The sequence below is a fragment of the Chamaea fasciata genome, unplaced genomic scaffold (assembly GCF_029207755.1).
Source record: "Chamaea fasciata isolate MVZ Bird 193981 ecotype frontalis unplaced genomic scaffold, bChaFas1.0.hap1 SCAF_3, whole genome shotgun sequence".
Taxonomy (NCBI): domain Eukaryota; kingdom Metazoa; phylum Chordata; class Aves; order Passeriformes; family Sylviidae; genus Chamaea; species Chamaea fasciata.
The window spans coordinates 15773008-15790871 of NW_027094088.1; the positions used below are offsets into that span (position 1 = coordinate 15773008).

The window sequence follows — 17864 nt, forward strand, 5'->3', positions numbered from 1 at the left end:
AGTGTGCTCCTTTGCATAAGCAGGTCTGGCTGTGGAAGCTGCTTGTGGTTTAATGTTTCCTCACAATAATGGCAGCTTATATGTGCTTGCCAAGAGATCATTACTGTTTCTTCTGCTGCTCAGGCTCTTCCAGTGAAATACCTTTAAGGTGAGAAAATACATATTTAACAGAACCTGTCATCACTGCCTGTGCAGTGAGAAAGCTTTGTGTGAACTTCTTACCCCTTCTACCAAGCGTAATTGCTGATGTTTCTGTGGAGCAAAGGTTAATTAAAAAAACAAACAACAAAAAAAAACCCCAACAAAACAAAAGAAAAAGGTATAAGATAAAACTAAATAATAGAATTAGATGTGATTTACAAGAGAGGTTTTAAAAGTGACTTATGTAAATAATAAAGATTATTTGATTGTAAATACTGTAGTATTCTACAAAAAGTGTTTTCCTTTCTGGAAGGAAAAAATGGAGCATGTTCATCCAATGTTGTTAGAAAATGGGTTGTTCTATAACAAAACCTTGATACTTTGAGTTTTTTATTTTTATCCCTTAATGATATTCCTTTCAAAGAACCAGCTGTACCTTTACCTTGACATCCTTTACCTGATGGGAACAAATCAAGGAGCAGCACACACTGCGACTAGTGAGGGCTACCCATCTGGTGTTTGACCAGTCAGCTGCTTCCAAACAGAGTTCATATGGCTGTGTTATTTCACTGGGTTTGTATTACATTGGTTATATATTTCTCTTTGAAAAGGGTGTTAAATTGTCTTATCATTAAACTAGTGAAGGTGGAGGAAAGATCTAAAAATGCTGGGTTTAATGACTATTGCTAGCTTACTTTCTGTAGCAGAAATTCTCAGAGGTGTCATTTTTTTTGTCTGTTCCCATTTCTCTATAGCAAAAGCCCCCAAACAAACAAAATAAAACTTTGATTGCTTAGTAAGTATGCTAATAATATCATTATTTAAAACTGAATTTACTGTATGCATTGCCCGTAAAACTTTTCTAAATATTGATGAAGAGGATTGCTTACATTTCTTAATATTCAGATCCAGGGTAGAGGGAAAGTAATGACTCGAACAAAAGTTTCATGAGCATTTGTCTTCAATTTATTTTCTCAATACTCTGTTCTGAAATTCTCATCAATATGTCGAAATTAATAATTGGATTTAATTGCCCAGCAATCCTTGACATCACTTAGTCCAATGACTGATTCCTCTTACAGGCATTGCTTTAATAATATATCTGTTTGATCCCAAAAGAAGAGAGCTTCTTAAAGTTGTTGTGAAAGCTTCTTTTCTTACTGTAACGGTTCAATGAACTGTTCAGCTGTGGCTGAATTAGAAAGGAAACACATGCTGTTGTAGCTTGTATCTATGGTGGAAAAAAATTCAATATAATAAATCTTAGCTGTTGTTGAAAACTCTGTGCTCAGCAGGAATCCATGTTTCCTCAAGTTGTTTTCAAATTTTCTCCTTACTGCATTTTCATAATTCTAGCAGCTCTACCCCTCTTTCCATCAGTTAGGCTAAGATTCTTGGGAAATATGAATGGTGGAAAACTGAGGCTCATCTACGCCTGAGTCAATACATTAATCTTCTGGGTTGTAATTGGTTTCAAATTGTCTTTGTTAGAAGTCATGTTGTATTGCCTGACTTAACTGGAGTACAGGGCTTTCCTATAGCTCTGGGCTTCCCCTTTGACACAGTGTGTTCCTTCATTCCCAACACTGTGTTGTTTTGGTCCTTTCTGTCCTCTCTCCCCAGCTGATCATCTGCAACAACAGCAGGAACAGGTGAAAATGATTTGTGTGAGAAGAAAGTTTTGAATATTAAGTAACTTCACATGAAATTAATATTGATATGTTTTAGCCTTGAGAAATTATGGCCTTCTTTCTTCTAAGTTATTTGTGTTAGTCCAAGTATATAACTGATACTGTAACTGCCAGGAATTTTTCTCACAGCGTATTTGTAGATACCAGTAGAAGTTGCAAACTTTATCTTCTATTTAAACTATGAAAAATGCATTATTTATCTTTAAATAAAACAATACAAGGCTTTGTGCATTTGTAAGGAGAGCTTTTAAGGCCATCTATGTATTAAGAGCTACCCTCATGGAAGCCTATGCTCCTGTATAAATTCAGGTCAAAGTATGTACAAGAACTCATATTTAGTGTTAGGAATGGAAGCACTCAGAAGTGTCTACATATGTTCTCCTGTAGAAGTTGGATTTTTTAGCTTAACAATCACAGTTAAATTTTTCAGAGATGCCACTGCCTCAGCCACTGTTCAAGGTGGGCCTGCTGAGGGGAGAAGTCAGAACTAAGAAGTGCAAGACCTTGCTTGTCACTGGGGCTCTTATTTCAGTGCCATTGTGGAGAATTAGGTGTAAAACCCTGCTTAGTAGGAGTTAAGACATAGGAATGAGTTATCTCCATTTGGTGCCTCCACTAGAACAGAAATTCCTGTACTATTCATTCTGCCCATGAGCTTGGAAAGTGGCATCCTGCCTGTTGTCTTGGGTTTATGCCTCTGGGAAAGACAGCAAGTTGACCCAGCTGCCAGTTAATTAATTCATAACATTTTAGTAAACGGTTGGAACAATTTTTCTGTGCCTTGTTTGATGAAGATTATGTAACTACAGTTTCTCTAAATAGTTTCCATGTATTCACTTGCGTTAGCATAGATGAATGGCTTTAATAGGCTCCAAGTGATCCTGTGTAATTTCAGGTCTTTGATCTCTGTGTTGCATCGTTTGCTATCACTATTCCTGCTCTTGTTTATCAAACTGGTTTTGATGGTCTTGCTGGCAAAAAAAAAAAAAAAAAAAAAAAAAAAAAAAATTCGGAGCTGAACCTCTCAGTATAGGAGAATATAGTTGTCTCTTCCTTGCCCAGATGAAAAATGTTGCCTAACTCTGGAACTTAAGAATATTTCACAGTCAATGCTCCTATTTTTAATGCTGGTATTTCTGTGTTTAACTTTGTACCTGTGTTTGTGATGTTTTTTCTTAACTTGAGTGTTCCTTGTAGTCATACCTAAGGTGGAGTAATTTTCTTGAGGCTGTAGTGTTTGAATGCTAAGTGTCCCAGTAAATAAAAGCATACTGTCCTTTGATGATTAGAAACTACTCTGAGAGTTTCAGCATTGTGTTTACTTTCAGATGACACAGGGTGAGATGCTTCAACCTGATGAAGAAGAGAGGGAAGTGGAATGTCATAAGCAACTATTTTTGAGAAGTCCACAATTTATAGTTTCCCCAATAACAATATCACTTCCTCAATACCCATTGCAAAGAACTCATTAAAAGCGCTTCAAGAGCTGTGATTTCATTTGAGTATCCTTCAACAAAGACAACTAGAAAGATGTGCATGCTTTCTCATGCATATCCTTGGTTAGTTGCTCAGTTACTTACTAATGAGCATGTTTCATATCTCAAAGGTAAGTCCTTGCTTCTGTTTCTGTGATACTATGTTGCTAATCAGAAAGAACAAATTCTTTCCAGGAATTCTGTGGTTTTGTATAATCTTTTTCCTGAAAGGTCAGGGCCCTTGGGGGCCACCAGGGTGTGTTCCCACTTGGAAATAACTGAGATAATAGTAGGTCTTCTTGGAAGAGATTCTGGTAGCAAAAGAGAAAAGAGGAAACAAAAGGGGAAAAAAATGCTTAAAATGAATTGGTAGGTCATTAAATCTTTCTGGCTCTAAAGAAAAGTCTAGATATAGCTAATGTTAAATGTGTTTCACGTCTATCAAAACTGCTGTGAGAAGATTCTTGATTTAGATATTTCTAGTAGCATGACCTGTACAGCCAGACTGGGGCAGTATGTTTTTTTGGATAAGATTTATCTAGTGCAAAGATTGACTCCTTGCATTTCTTCTTTGATGCCTTTTTTATTATTTATTTTAAGGGGGAGAGGGGATGCCAATAAATAACCTTCGCTAGATTATTTCTGCCTTGTCACCTATTTCCTTTATCTTCCACATGATAGTTTTGGTGTAGGTCAGGGTATTATTTATCTTTTGGCATCTCATTCTCTAGGTATGAGCAGTGTAGTTTTCTGATGATCCAAACAATTTTTGGTTTTTTGCTTCAGTGGCCTTTTAAAAGTTGTTATTTTTGTTTCTTTCTCCTATCACTTTTCAGTTTTTATGGTACTTTTGTAGCAACATCAGTGATACTGAGTCAGAGACTGAAGAGTCACTTGCTCTGTAACAATGCCCCAGACGTTTTTGGGAGAGTCTTTATCTGTAGCTCTTGCAGGCTTTCCTTCTTCCCCCCTCTTTTCCTAATAGCTCTTGTTAAGCCAGAGCAATGCTCACTTGTGTAAAATCTAGTAGTCCCTGAGTAGCTGCTGTAATAGGTTATTTCCCTGACTAGGTCACTTGCTGTTCTGTAATTACTTCATGGATATTTTGTTCTTGGATTGACTAGCATCTGTGTGTCTGCCACAGCATGTCTGTCTAAAGCATCGGCAACTGCCAAACGTGTTTGCAGCTGACTTGAAGCTCATTCTTACTGTACATTGACTTGGTCTTTGTGATGGGAAATGCAGCACCTATTAAACCACTTCTAATTATTTTTATAAGCTCCTTTCAGTTCTGGCAAACTTTATTAGGAACTGAGTTTCTGTTTCAAATGAGCTACTATTTTACATTAAAAAAGGCTAAAAATCATCGTCTTAGATGTTGCTTTTTTTTTTTTTCCTGTTGGTCTTCTGGCAGCTTAGTAAAGTACTGCATAAGGACTGGCAGATTAACTTCCCCCGTTGTCTCAGCATTGAATTACTTTTTGTAGCTTCTTACGCTGGTAATTCGTTTTAGGTTTAAATAACTTTGATAAATGTTCATGCAAAACATTTTGTCACTCATTTGTCAATAGCCCTGGATTTTTTGCATCTAAATGCCAGAAAATTTACAAGTAAGAATCAAATGGTCGCTCATATCTTTGTAGGTGTTTGAGGGATCAAAGCCATTCAGCTTTAACAAGAAACACGAGTTGCTTTATTATACTGTACTGATGGGACATCTTCTGGCTTTGAGAACGTTAAAGTCTGAAGAAAAATGTTTGATAGAATTAGATTCAGTAGCTCTGGAAGCAGAGGCAACATGTTTGCATCAGGGTGCCGCTGTGAGAATCCCTGCTGAGCCACGGAGCTTCATTAGCACAAGTACAGATGGACCAACTCAGTTGTGCATCTTCCCAGGCACAGCCTGCATCCATGCACAGCACAATATTGGTGGTTTACACCCTGAAATGCTCTGCTAGAAATGACTTTGAAGACCTCAATCCACCTGAAGCCCTGGGGACATCGCTTCAGAATCCTGTCAGAAGAGAAAAGCTTCCTGTTGTAGCTGATGGAAAGAGGAAATTACAGAGCTGAATATGGGGTTAAAGCTACCCTTCTTAGCAGTGGTTTGTAATGTAATCTTAGAAATAGCCAGATGTGCTGTTGACTGATCCTGCTGGTGAGCTGTGCAAATGAGATGTGAATGCTGTCTAGATGACTGAAAAGCACAGCGGATCTTCATGTCTGACTGTAAGGTCCTGAAGCAGAAATATTGTTAGTTAATAGTGGGATGGTAGTTTGGCAACATGTGGGTTTTGCCTATGCTTTGGATATTGATCTACACCAAAACATAATAGATTGAAAACAGGATTTCATGTCCAGAAATGGAGCAAATGCAAATAAACTCTTCTCTGTTGCTTCTAGTGGGAATGAAACATTTTTAAGTTTTCTGCAGAACTGCTGCATTTTTCTTCTTTTGCTTCGGAGCCTGCCAGGTAACCCATCTATTGCTTGTTCTATGCTTACTTTGGAAAGCAGCCAGCCTGTAAGCACAGCTCACTAGAAAACTTCAATTTATGTGACTTTTAAAGTTGTTATAAACTTGTGATACTTGCTGATGTGTATGTGTGCTTCAGAGTGCTGTATACTCCTGACACAAAGGCAGCCCTGCAAAATTTCAAGTTCTCAAATGGAATTTTCCAATTAAACGGCTAGAATGTTCTTAACATTATTTGCAAATGGTTTTTTTCTTTGATATTTGTCTTGGAAATACATTTTTAAAAGCCTGAGGCGGTTGCAGAGACTCAGAGACTTGGCAGAGTTATATTCCATTGATAATAGCCATTTATCTTTATTATTACTGAAAAAAAAATAGTGACATAAATTTGTCTGTAGGTGCTCTTCTCCATCTCTCATCTAAGTACTGTTAAGCCAGAATCACTTACATGGTGGGCAAATGAAGATAAGTGTCTAGTCTTTCTCTTCAGTCATTTAATAATTCTGAGAGTAGATAAAATCCATAATCTGATCTTGCAGCTGATTTTAGGTGGAAACTCACTGGCTTCAGTGAGTATGCTGTTGGGATTTTTAGCATGGTGCCTGCTGAACTTTTGCAGCATATAATGTACTACTGAGGAAAGGAATAAAGTAGTTTAGCAATTATTGTTGCTCTATAGGTGATGACTGTCACAGTATAAAAGACGCTAAAAAAGAACAAAGCTGCATTGGGTAAGAAAAACAAACCTCACTGCAGTATTACCCATCCAGAATCAAATTCATTTGCGGCATACATTATAGCTGGAAAAGGAGGAATTATTTGAGTTAATATATTCTGTTTTAAAACAGAGTTTTTTGTAGAGGATGGTCACAAATACAGAGCTCTCAATGAAACTTTTTCCAAGTTGGGTACCTTGCTTAAGGCCTCTGAAAGTCTCCCCCCTCTTTATTTTCATAATTGCACTCTCTGAATAATATGAGTTATCATAAGCTGTGATGCTGTTAGTGTCCTGGTGATAGTCACTGGTTTTCCAGGCTACATGAATTTTGTTCATATGCCTTTCCTGTATTCTGAGTTGTTAACCTGATGAGAAAATTCTGTCTTGATGAGGTCAAAAAGGCCATTAGAAGTTTTGTGGATGTCTTCTTCTCTGAGAGTGATTTTTACTTCAGCACCAGTGGCAGAGATTTAAAGATACTCCTGAAAATAGCTAGTTTTCTATTTGAGTAACTGTTCTTCAGCATGAAGTCCTTTATTTCTGTTTCCCCACTGAGGATTATTTTATTGTGAAATAGATGCTTCTGAAATTATAAATGTCACCCCTTCCCACCAAGAATAGCTCTGAACTAAAGTGTTGGGGTGCTCTTATGCGGGGGAAAATAAATTGATTTATTGGTTTGTTTGTAACATCTCTAATTACAAAGTGGAACATTTTATCTGTTTTTCATAATTTTCACTTGGATTTGTTATCCATCAGTGTTGGTCAGCTTTTTGGTCTGCTGTAGTCTTTGAAAACCAAAGGAATCAATTTGCCAGCTATTGACCACAAGGAACTTTTTTGAAAAATAGACTGGGCCTCGAGCAGACCTGCAGGTTTTATATAAAATACTTAATAAACCCCTAAAACTGACACTGCTCCATGTTTATTGCAAGGTTATGTTGGGGTTTTTTTTGTTTGTTTCTTTTATTTAAAGATGGGATGGGAGGAATACAGCAGCTGTTTTTCATCTGCCAAACCTATTCTTGATGACTTGTCAGCCAGGGCACTTTATTTATATTGGTTGTTGTTTAATACAGGCTTGTGGGGCCCCAGCAGCTTGATGGATAGTGCAGAGCAAAACTCTATCCATGGAAAGCCATGAAGAAGTAATTCAGAATTATTTGTGTCTGTGCAATATGCATAACAAAAAAAAATGAGAGAGCTTTTGGGAGTAAAAGCTCTTGTGCAGTTCTTCCTACAGTAAATTTGTCAATTCATCTAGATTTTCTGATTATAGTAAGGAATAAAAGCAAGCTACTTTTCCATAAATCATTGTTTCCTTTTTTTTTTTTTTTTTTTTTCTGGAAGCAGCTGTAGCTATTGCATGATACCCTCTTACAAATGATTTCAAATACCTTAGCTCATGCTTTCATTCAAACTTTACTGGTCTAATGGTCGTCTGGAGCAACAGTGGAAAGAGAATAGGTAAACAAAGGGGAAGATGCATCAGACTGATTCGATGGCTGTACCCTGACTGAATTACCTGCTTAAAATGTCCAAAGGCTGTACTGCAAAGAATCTCAGCCGGCATTTTTGCATTTGGGAAGACACAATTACTTGGAAGAGCAAATTCAATATTCTGTTAAATTTTTAATTGAATTATGGTAGTCAGAATAGGTCTTGGCAAATAAAAGAGATAATAAATTGTAAGATGCGGTAATAATCATATTTTATTTGTAATATTTACAGAAATTTCTCATTAAGTTTTGTACTTTTTATTTTGTGCATGTGTAAGCTAATATCTGCTATACTGTCAGGGGTGTGGCTTGTGATGATAATTACCTCTTACTGCCCTATCCTGTATTGTTTTACAATGCACGTATCTCTTTTAAGTTTTTTAAAGGCAAGAATTGTATAAAAAGGAAGTAGTTTTACTGGTCAAGTGCTTGTTTCTTCACATATTTTTTCAGTGATAGTGGTCTGTGTCATATTTGTGTGTTCCTTAAAATACTGAAGTGGTCTAGAGAAGGATCAGAAATAAAATGTAGTTCATCAAGAGTTCTGTGGAGACTGATGGAGCTTCCTGCCTGTTTTGCACGGACCTCTGATTAGAGTGGTCACCCTAGGACAAGTACCTGTCTCTGCAATTAATAATTCAGCTTCCTCCTGCCACTGCTCCCCCTAGAATCTCTTCTATTTCTGCAGTTCTTTTAACTGAGGCACAAGTGAGAAGTTATGTGATCAAAGAGACGGGCTGAGTTGTAGATCAGGAAATACAACTGAGTCAGTCTACACAAACTTGCTGTGAGCAAGTTTCTTTTTAAATACGGTGCTACGTAGAAACTAATTTCTTGCTCTGTGTGCAAGACTTGATAAAATTTTCCTTTGAAATGCTGTTATGGAAGAAAACCATAAAATGCTCATATAGAAAAGCGTGGTGATTTTGTTGGACTTGAAACGTTCTGCTAGGATGTGTCATTTCCACCGAAACTTTGTTTTCTTGGCTGATGATGTGTCGATTGGGCACCTGCTCAGACCTCTTATTTGCATCACTAAAGCTGGGAGGGGTTGTCAATCTGCCTGCCCTCTGGTCTAAATGATTTTGTTTTGTAACCTAAAAAAACAATAAACAAGTGAAATTCTGAGTCATTCATTTGCTGGTTTGTTTAATGGACACCTAAGTAGTTGGCAAACTTTGATCCCCTCTTGCCCACCTCCTGGAACTTCAATTCACAGATCAAAGGTTTTAAAAATTGTTGTGAAAATGGTATCTTCTGGTTTGGAAGTTGTATTTCCAAATGCAAAATTGAACATGGGAGCTGGAATTTCCAGCTCACCAGTTTCACTTGCTGTGCTTGGAGGAAATGCAGCAGTTAAGTCAGTTTGTAGTTAAGTGCTGGCTTTCTTTGCAGAACTGTTAGAGAAGAGGCATCACTGGCTGCCTGTGTGAGTTTCTGCTTGATTTTAATTGAAGGTGTTTACTTTTTCTACTGGTAATTGACTGGAAGAAGCATTAAATCCAGTTCCTAGTATTTCCCATTCAGGTTTGAAGACTAATGAATTTTTATTGCCCATGCTGATTGAATGGAAATGGGCTGACCAGTAATCATACACTGTTGTTTTATTGGCACTGAAGAGCATTCCTTTATTTTTTTCAATGGTGTAATAAAACCTGATTTACTCACTTCATAGTAGTAAGTGCTTGAAAATTTCTCCTGTTATCAGGCAGCTGGCTCTTGTTTGTCAGCTAGTATTGCTCAATGCTATGCTGAAGCTAAAATTTTGTTTTGCATTGAACCTGGAAGATGATTTAACCTTAAAGCCTTAAAAAAACCCTTAAAAATTAACCTTTAGAAAAAGCACTTTAAATTAGCTGGGAGGTGTTAAGGAAGAGTGAATCATGTGGTGAGCCTTGACTGCGCTGAGACTTCTAGACCTTAAAGTTTAGAACTTTTTTGTTTCTCATCAGATAAACTTACTTTGCATCCTTTGCCCACTTTTGAGCCACAGAAGCAGTTGTGAAGAAAAGTTTTGTTCTAGAGAACAGGGTGTTTAAAACCTTTTGAAATCATCATCACAAATGTTTGTCATTTCAGATGTACCTTCAATAAAAGCATTTAGACGTTAAACAAAGCAAGCCAAAATCTGATCACAGGGAGGTACCTTTGCTTTATGTTACTATGCAAATATTTTGTTTGCGTAGAATATTGAAATAATTTCAAGTACATATTCTAATAAAAATGAAGTTTACAAAAACTGGGAAAGTATTTTCTCCCCTTGTAGCCAAGAATTTTTCAAATTAACTGAAATAGAAAGCAAAAATTGTATTTAAAGAATTATTGTTTCCAGTTACCTGGAGACAGAGCATGTTTTCCTTCTGCTATGGCAACAAGAACATGTGAAGTACAGTACCCCAATAACTTGAAGTTCTGCCATGAAATAGATGAAGAATTACAAGCCCAGTATGAGGGTGCTGTCTTTATCACTGTTTGCAGCTTTCTGTCTGAATTGTAGAAGAATTTTGACTGTCTCCCCACAGCTCTGACCCACACAGCTAATGGAAAGTGACTTTAAGATACATAAAGATTATCCTACATGTTAAATTCAGTGTTGAGGGAGATTGCTGCATTAGAAAGAGAGTTGTCAGCAGCAGTAAGAGAATACTTCTGTACTTGGAAAATGCTTGTATCCTATTCAGGCTTCCTGTCCAATCCTCTTGATTCATTTCTTGGGTGTCTAATCTCTGACATGAGTCGGCTCCAATTTTCTTTGTTTTGAGATTTTTTGCGTTTGTTTTAGATCATTTTCCAAGTCCTCATTACTTTTACATTTTCCAAATACTCAAATACTCCTTCTTTGGCTGGTTTTTAATCATGTTTTGAGGTCGCAGGCATGTATTTTGCATTGATTTGTAGCTGTTACTTGTTGAATGCAGGTGTTAGATTTGGGACGGCTGACATATCTTGGAGACAGTTTGTTTCTAAGTTAAATATTTAAGGGCCGAGGAGTGCAAAAGGATGAAAATAGTCAGTTCCCTCCTGTCTTTGGTGGTAGGTGTGTGGAATGGTAAACTGGGTACAACAGCCCGGGTATGCAGAGCCTGGCCTGGCCAAGCTGTGTGTCAGCCCTACATCATAAACCCGTACAAACTTGTGCACTGCACTCCCAGTTGCATTTGCTGAAATTTCCTCCCTTTCTCTCCATCATTGTGGCAGAGGTCATTCAGAGACACAAAGTCTTCCCATTACTCTAGATAAATGCATGTGTAAAGATATATAATGTGTTCTATGGAAGCAATAAGCAAAATGCAGTATTTATCACACTAAAAATGTAGCTTTAAGAATGATAAATGGCATAGATTGAAAACATCCGTGGTATCTTTTGGGTTTAGAAATAAACACCACAGTGTTTAACCCACTGGAATGCACTATAACTTATAATGTATACACTGAAATGTAAAAGAAAGTACTGCTTGGTTCTGGTTGAAGAAGAGAAAATTCAGAACTTCCTTAGGTCTTTTCCATAGCTCAGATGCTTTCATCTAAACAAACAAACAGACAGACAAACAGAAAAAGATCTATGAGACAGTCTTTCACAGAAAATACAACAAAATTTTTTCTTTAAGTCTTTGGTTGTGTGTAATAATTTGAGGAAAGGACCAGTGTAAACTGTGAAAAGGACAGCCCCTAAATAAGTGACCCACATTGCTTTTCTAAGAGTATAGAAGGATGACAGAGCAGTGTCTCCTCTCATTAGCTCTGGGGGTACCTGTGGGCAGCAGTCAGGTGTTTGGAACTGAGCACATCCTCCATCCCTGTTGTCTGGCAGCCTTTTGGAGCTGCAGTGTCTGTCTGGCAAATGTCACTGCATCTGACTGACGGCTCTGAGAGCCTCACAGAGGACCAGAGCATCTGGCTAAAGCCTAACCAACTCCTGTTCTGTGTCTGCTAGTAGGTTTTACCTGTCTTAAAGCTGTTTCCAGTTGTTTAGATACGTATGTTCCTCAAAAAATGCCTGTTTAGATAAAGCACATAGAATTTTAATTCTTTCTGTTGTCTTTTGCAGTAGGTCTCAAATCTTGATGTCAAGAGAAGGCTTTTTCTTGTGGTCTTGTTGCAACTAATAATTCCCCACCTATCCCCCTTTCTGTTGGTTCCTGGTTTTTTTCTGTTTTTTTTTTTTGTTTTGTGGTTTGGTTTGGTTTTTTTTCCTCCTCTTCTGCCTCTATCTTGGACTTTCCCCACAGAGGCTTGCAATAATAAATAGAAAAAGTCAGGTGGCACATTTCCTTCAGGGCCTCACTTTTCAAGGATTCCTTAATGTGTCAGAATTGATCCTACTTAGTATGTGCATATGTGCAGACGTGGTTATTTAGTTCCTGCTTTTGGCAGAAAAGAGAAAGCTCTGTACTCCAGGATATACTTAATATGTATTTGTTTGAATTCAAATTTCATTGTGTCAAAATCTTTCAGATACAGCTATCAGCAAACATTTTTATTTAGTGTTGCTTGTTTTACTGTGCTGCAGTGCTGCAGAAGTAGAGTTAAATACAGCTTCCTATATCCTTCTTGCATTAAAAATTTGCATGGCCTCTTGTCTCGGCCTTTCTCCAAATACCATACAGTTTAAGAAATTGTTTAAACGTAGAAGTATCTCAGAGTAGAGCTACTTTCTTGTTACTTGTCAACATGAAGTAGCAGAAGCGCATTTCATCTGCTAGCAACCCTAGCATTTCCATTTCTTGACAGTCAAATGCTTTCCTGTGCAAACATCATTGCAATGGTTGTACAAAACATTCTTAAAATAAATCATGTATGTTACAATACACAAGGCTTAATGGATTGCTTTTCCATTGCTTATTTTAAAATTAAACCCACCAGCTTCCTGTTTTTCTTGTCTTGAAGTTCTGTCTATCTGAGCTCTTATAATTTCTAAAATAGCCTGTCAAAAGAAGGAATTCAGTAAAGTGACTAAAAAGTGACTTCTGCTTAACCTTTGATTTTGCAAACAATTGGCTGAGTCCTAAATAGATGAAAACAATCTATTTTTAGGCCCTAATTTAGAGAATTGATATTTCCACATTTGCTTTGTCATAGCTGGTAGTAGTTGCTAAATTGTGAAAGCTTGTAGCTGTTACAAATGCTTGGAGGATTGCTGAGTGTTCTGCCATAATGCACTAAGAAGCTCAGTGTACTGTACATTTCAATTTATAATAAGACAATGGAGCTGATAGCACAGACACTGAAATATTTCAAGTCTAGACTATGCCTTAAAAAAACAGAGGCTATTGGCTTTTTGGTGCAGCAAGTTGGAAAATAACTGATAAAGGCAGTTGAAGTACAGCAGGCTTCAAAAAGTGAGGTCTCTAAGGCGGGGTGGGTTGGGAGGGTTCAGCCACTGCTTGCCTGCCTTGTTGGGATGAAAAGGGAGCTTGTGTTTGAAAGGGCTGGTCAGTCTTGCCAGGTTTGAGTAGTTTGAGAGGGAGGTCACACACAGAGCCTTGTTGGATGGGGAAGATAAGTTTCTGCAACGCTGTGTTTAGCAAGAGGAAATGGGATGGAGAAATAGAAGAGCAAAGTTTCATGTCTTTAGAAAATGGTAACATTGGTATTTCACCACAGACAAAGATAATGGCCAAAAAGTTTAATGTAGCTGGTGTTCTCTTTATATAGCTTTTTTGTACCCTTGGATAATAAAAATAGCTTGCTGAAGGTTTTTGAGTGGAACTACATATTGTAGTAATGGGAGGAAATTATGATGTAGCTGATACTTTTATGGCCCTTTTAATATCCCAATTCACCTTACAAATCACTGTGTTTATAAAGTTCGTCTCTTACTGCTGCTGGGGAAGAAGAACATTTTGGTTGTGTTTATTGTGGTTAGCTGTGGAGAAAAGGAAAGGAAATGTGGGAAAAAGGAGGACTGTTGCCTCAGACCGGGCTTGCAGACTTGAAGAGTTATGTAATTACTTTCAGTTTGTCTCTCTAATATAATGCCAACCCTGTTTTTCAGAGCCATGGTGTCATGGAAGGGGATGTACTTTGCACTTGCACTATTCTTGGGAAGTTTCTTTGGAAGTATATTCATGCTGGGCCCTTTTCTGCCTTTGATGTTTATCTCACCAGCCTGGTATCGCTGGATCACCGACTGCATAGTGGCCACTTGGCTCACACTCCCTGTGGTAAGTGGCACGTAATCCAGTTCTGGGCAACTGTCCATAATCCCACAATTTAGCTTCCTCACTGACACTCTGGATTTTATTTTAGGGGTTTTAAAGCTATTTATGCTTCTGTCTAAACAGGCCCTAACACACTTACTATCTGTGGAGACTTAGTGTTTAGCTCAGTGTTGTGAACTGTGTGCCTATTTACAGTCCCCCTCTTCTTTCACAGTTTAATTTATCTCTCAGCTAATGCTGTGTGTTCATTTTATGCTTGAAAAGGCCTTTTTGTGACATCTTCATCCAGTGTCAGTTAGATGCAGAGAAGAGTAGGTGAAACTCTAGTAAACAGAAGGAAATTTTTTGAACTGTAAACTTCCGAAATGAGTTGTCTTGTAAACTTTCTTTGGACTGTGCTCCAAATATTGTATTAGGAAAATTTTCCACTGTCTGGTACACTGTTGTCAACCTTCACCGTCCTGTAACTTAATCCTTTTAGAATTTAGCCCTTGTAGTTGAATTAAAGATAAATGTTTTCAGGTGAAAAAGAAGAACTTCCCCCTAGAAAGGAGGTATTCCTCACAGTGCATCAATTTTCCAACTATATGAGTCTGGAAATCAATAACAAAGCTCTTCCCTGAATTGTTCCAAAGGCAAAGCAATGTGAATGGGATCTGTCTCTTCTTCCGTTCTCTAAAAGCCAGGGGACTTTGTTCCTCTAGGCCATTAGAGAATTTGTTTAACTTTTTCTGAAGTAAAATGCCATATTGGTGTGCAGCAGTATGTATCTTGTGGAATAAAGAAAGTTTTATCCTTATTGTGTATCAAATAGTTTCTGCTTTTGCTGTTTCTGTTTTATAGAAAACTTGTATGTTTTAAAGAGTCCTCAGCTGTTTCTTATTCGAAATTTTTTATTGTTTTTATCATTACTAAATGTAATGAAATTAAGAGGGCCAAGGTAATCACTAGTAAAGGAAATAGATTGTTATTTCTTATCATGATGGAATTTAACTGAGTAATGATACTGTCACAAAATAATTCTTTCTCTGCTTATCTTCAAATTTTTATATAATTTCAAACTCCCCAAAATCTAGTAAAGGTATTTTTTTCTGTTAGTTGCCTGGGCTTTATAATTCTGGGTTATTACAACTGGTTTGTGATAACTTTTGCAGTCTAGAAGTTTGATTTTTAGCCCACACTAGAGCTAGACTAAAATAATTTTAATATCTGTATAAAAAGGATTCTGTCTTTGGAGAATCTTGGAGATTTAGATTCAGGAAAGGAGTCCCAAAAAGATTTTGCATCAAGCTATTTTTGAGGCTCAGACCTTGTCTGCCTTAGTTTTCTATCCTTACACTCAGTGCATTCTTAGTCAGGAGAAGCAGGTTCTTGGTTTGTGTCTCCAAACAATAAAGTGCTCTTGTACCAGTTGGACTCCAGCAGGGAAACTCTGACCCTGACCTCTGTGATGTAAGAAATTTTCACCTTCCTCACTCTGTTATCACATTTTCCTTCCTTTCTAGGAGAGTCAGGATGGGACAGTGTGGTGGGTCTTAACTGTTTCAGTTTAGTTTGGCTTATACTAGGCACACACAGAGCTGGCAGAAATATGAACAGAAGTTGTTTTACTTTCTAGAGCTCTGATTAAATCCCTAGTGTTTGGTTGTTGTGTTTTGAGGGTTTTTTGGGGTTTTGTTTGTTTTGTTTGTTGTTTTTGTTGTTTTGGTTTTTTTGTGGGTTTTTTGAGGAAGAATGAGGAAGAGAGTGTAAGGAGGTAATTTGAAGACCTTTTTATAATAAGGCCTGTAGAACTCCTAAGTTATTTTGCTGGTTTCTTTTTCTGTGCTGACTGGATTGAACAGTGTGCTGCCATTGAGCCTGACCTTAGGGTCAATAGATATTTGTGCAGCCAATCTCTCCTTAGACTACCTGCCAAGTTATAATCCATACTGACTCACTTGTATTCCTACATGGCAGTATTCCTGGAAAACCAGGGAAAAGTAAGTTTAATGCAGTGATGGGAATAAAGTGCTTTTTAAGAAGTGCTGCTTAATTGTTGTTTCCTCTTCCTTTAAATAGCTATTACTGCAGGAAAGCTGGCTGCTTTATTAGAAAACAGAAGTTTGTTTACCAGTTGTAATGGGAGTAAATAAGTGAAATTACATAATTCAAATTAATTTTTATTGCTAATGAGGTGATGCTTTTCTTCTGGGAGTAAAGCCATAATGCTAAGATACTATTTGTAGGCCTTGCTGGAAATGGTGTGTGGTGCCAAGGTGGTTGTCACTGGAGATGGATTTGTTCCTGGAGAAAGGAGTGTCATTATCATGAACCATCGCACACGAATGGACTGGATGTTCCTGTGGAACTGCCTGCTGCGATACAGCTACCTCAGACTTGAAAAAATCTGTCTCAAATCCAGTCTCAAAAGCATTCCAGGATTTGGTATGTTACTAAACCCTTTAATTTGAAAGGAAAGAATATTTAAATTACGTCCAGCACAGTTCATAACCTGCTAAATGACATTGGTTTAAATTCTGTTTCAGAATTAAAATTAAAGAAAAAACTTGTGTAAAATATGTGGCATGTGGAGCAATTAAACCATAAATCTTCAGAGGACACCTGGACCACATGCCTAAGCATTTCTTTTTTAAGATACTAGATGTGCTGCTGTTGCTTGTAGGTAAATATATTTCTGCTTTACATACTGAAAGCATTTTTCAGGATGATGAAACATGATTTGCAGTTTTTTCAAAGTCTCTTTCAGCATTTGGGTGCTGTTTCACCCCACATTGCAAATGTTCTCATCAAGCTTCTTTCTTCATTATTCAATCTGTACTATTGTGAAGATTAAAAAAAAAACCTCTGTAGGCAATTGCAAAGTTAATGATTCTTTTTAATAACTAATTTTAAATTGAACTTGGCTATGAAAATGTTCTGTACAGGATATGAAATCATCAGGATTTATAGTGATGTAGGCTGGAAAGAGATCTGCGTTGCACGTATTCAGAGAAATTGTTTCAGATAGTCCAAAAATTGTTGCACAAATGGTTTCTGAATAAATAGGCAGGCTTATCTGAAATAAAAGCATCTCTGCATTTTATTTATCTCTTAGATTTATTTGCTGTTTTATACAAAGCTAGCTTGGGCAGGAAATGCGTCAACTTTATGTTGTCAAAAGAGTAACCTTATTTATGGTTGCCTTTTGTCAGGCCATTTATCTGAACAGATAATTTTGGCAGGATTCCATCCTGAGGAGCTCTCCTACTGTTGCATTGGATTGCATTCACTGTTGCATTGTGTTGCATTCAGTGCTCTTTAAGTAACAGCAGCAACAGGGTAATGTGCTTTTTTTCTCTTAACAGCCACATATTAAGGTCAATTTTACTTGACAAAAGACAAATCTCTTTTAATGTGACAGGAAATGAGAAAATGCATATTAGGTATCTTCATTATACAGCAGAGATGTTTTGAAATCTCAGAATCAGCTGCATATGCAACTTTTTATAGCAATGATAGAGTATGAAATCAGCAGTATCGTGGGGAAGATTCATAGATTTCTGTCTTCAAAAGTAACATATGTCTTGTTATTAAAAAAAATTGTATATGTGCTTATTAATGCCATTAATAAAATTGGAAGGTCAGCTCCAGGAGCTTGGATGCTAATCTATGCTTGGTAAGATTTGGTTCCTGAAAGGGTGTTAGGAGTCGTTTAGAGATT

The 17864-nt window shown here is 37.2% G+C and overlaps 1 protein-coding gene across 6 annotated transcripts in view; it reads left to right on the forward strand.

Moving 5' to 3' along the window:
• Positions 1–17864, forward strand: part of LCLAT1 (lysocardiolipin acyltransferase 1) — a 112174-nt gene that overhangs the window by 23683 nt on the left and 70627 nt on the right. For 3 of the 6 annotated variants that reach the window (XM_066178127.1, XM_066178129.1, XM_066178128.1), the window contains 2 exons: positions 13996–14164; positions 16390–16588. The exons of 1 other annotated variant lie outside the window; for it this stretch is intronic. In XM_066178127.1, the coding sequence (XP_066034224.1) occupies positions 14000–14164; positions 16390–16588 (364 nt within the window). In that variant the 5' untranslated portion in view covers positions 13996–13999. The remainder of the gene's footprint in view (positions 1–13995; positions 14165–16389; positions 16589–17864) is intronic. 2 more of the 6 variants (XM_066178131.1, XM_066178132.1) reach the window with 1 other exon arrangement.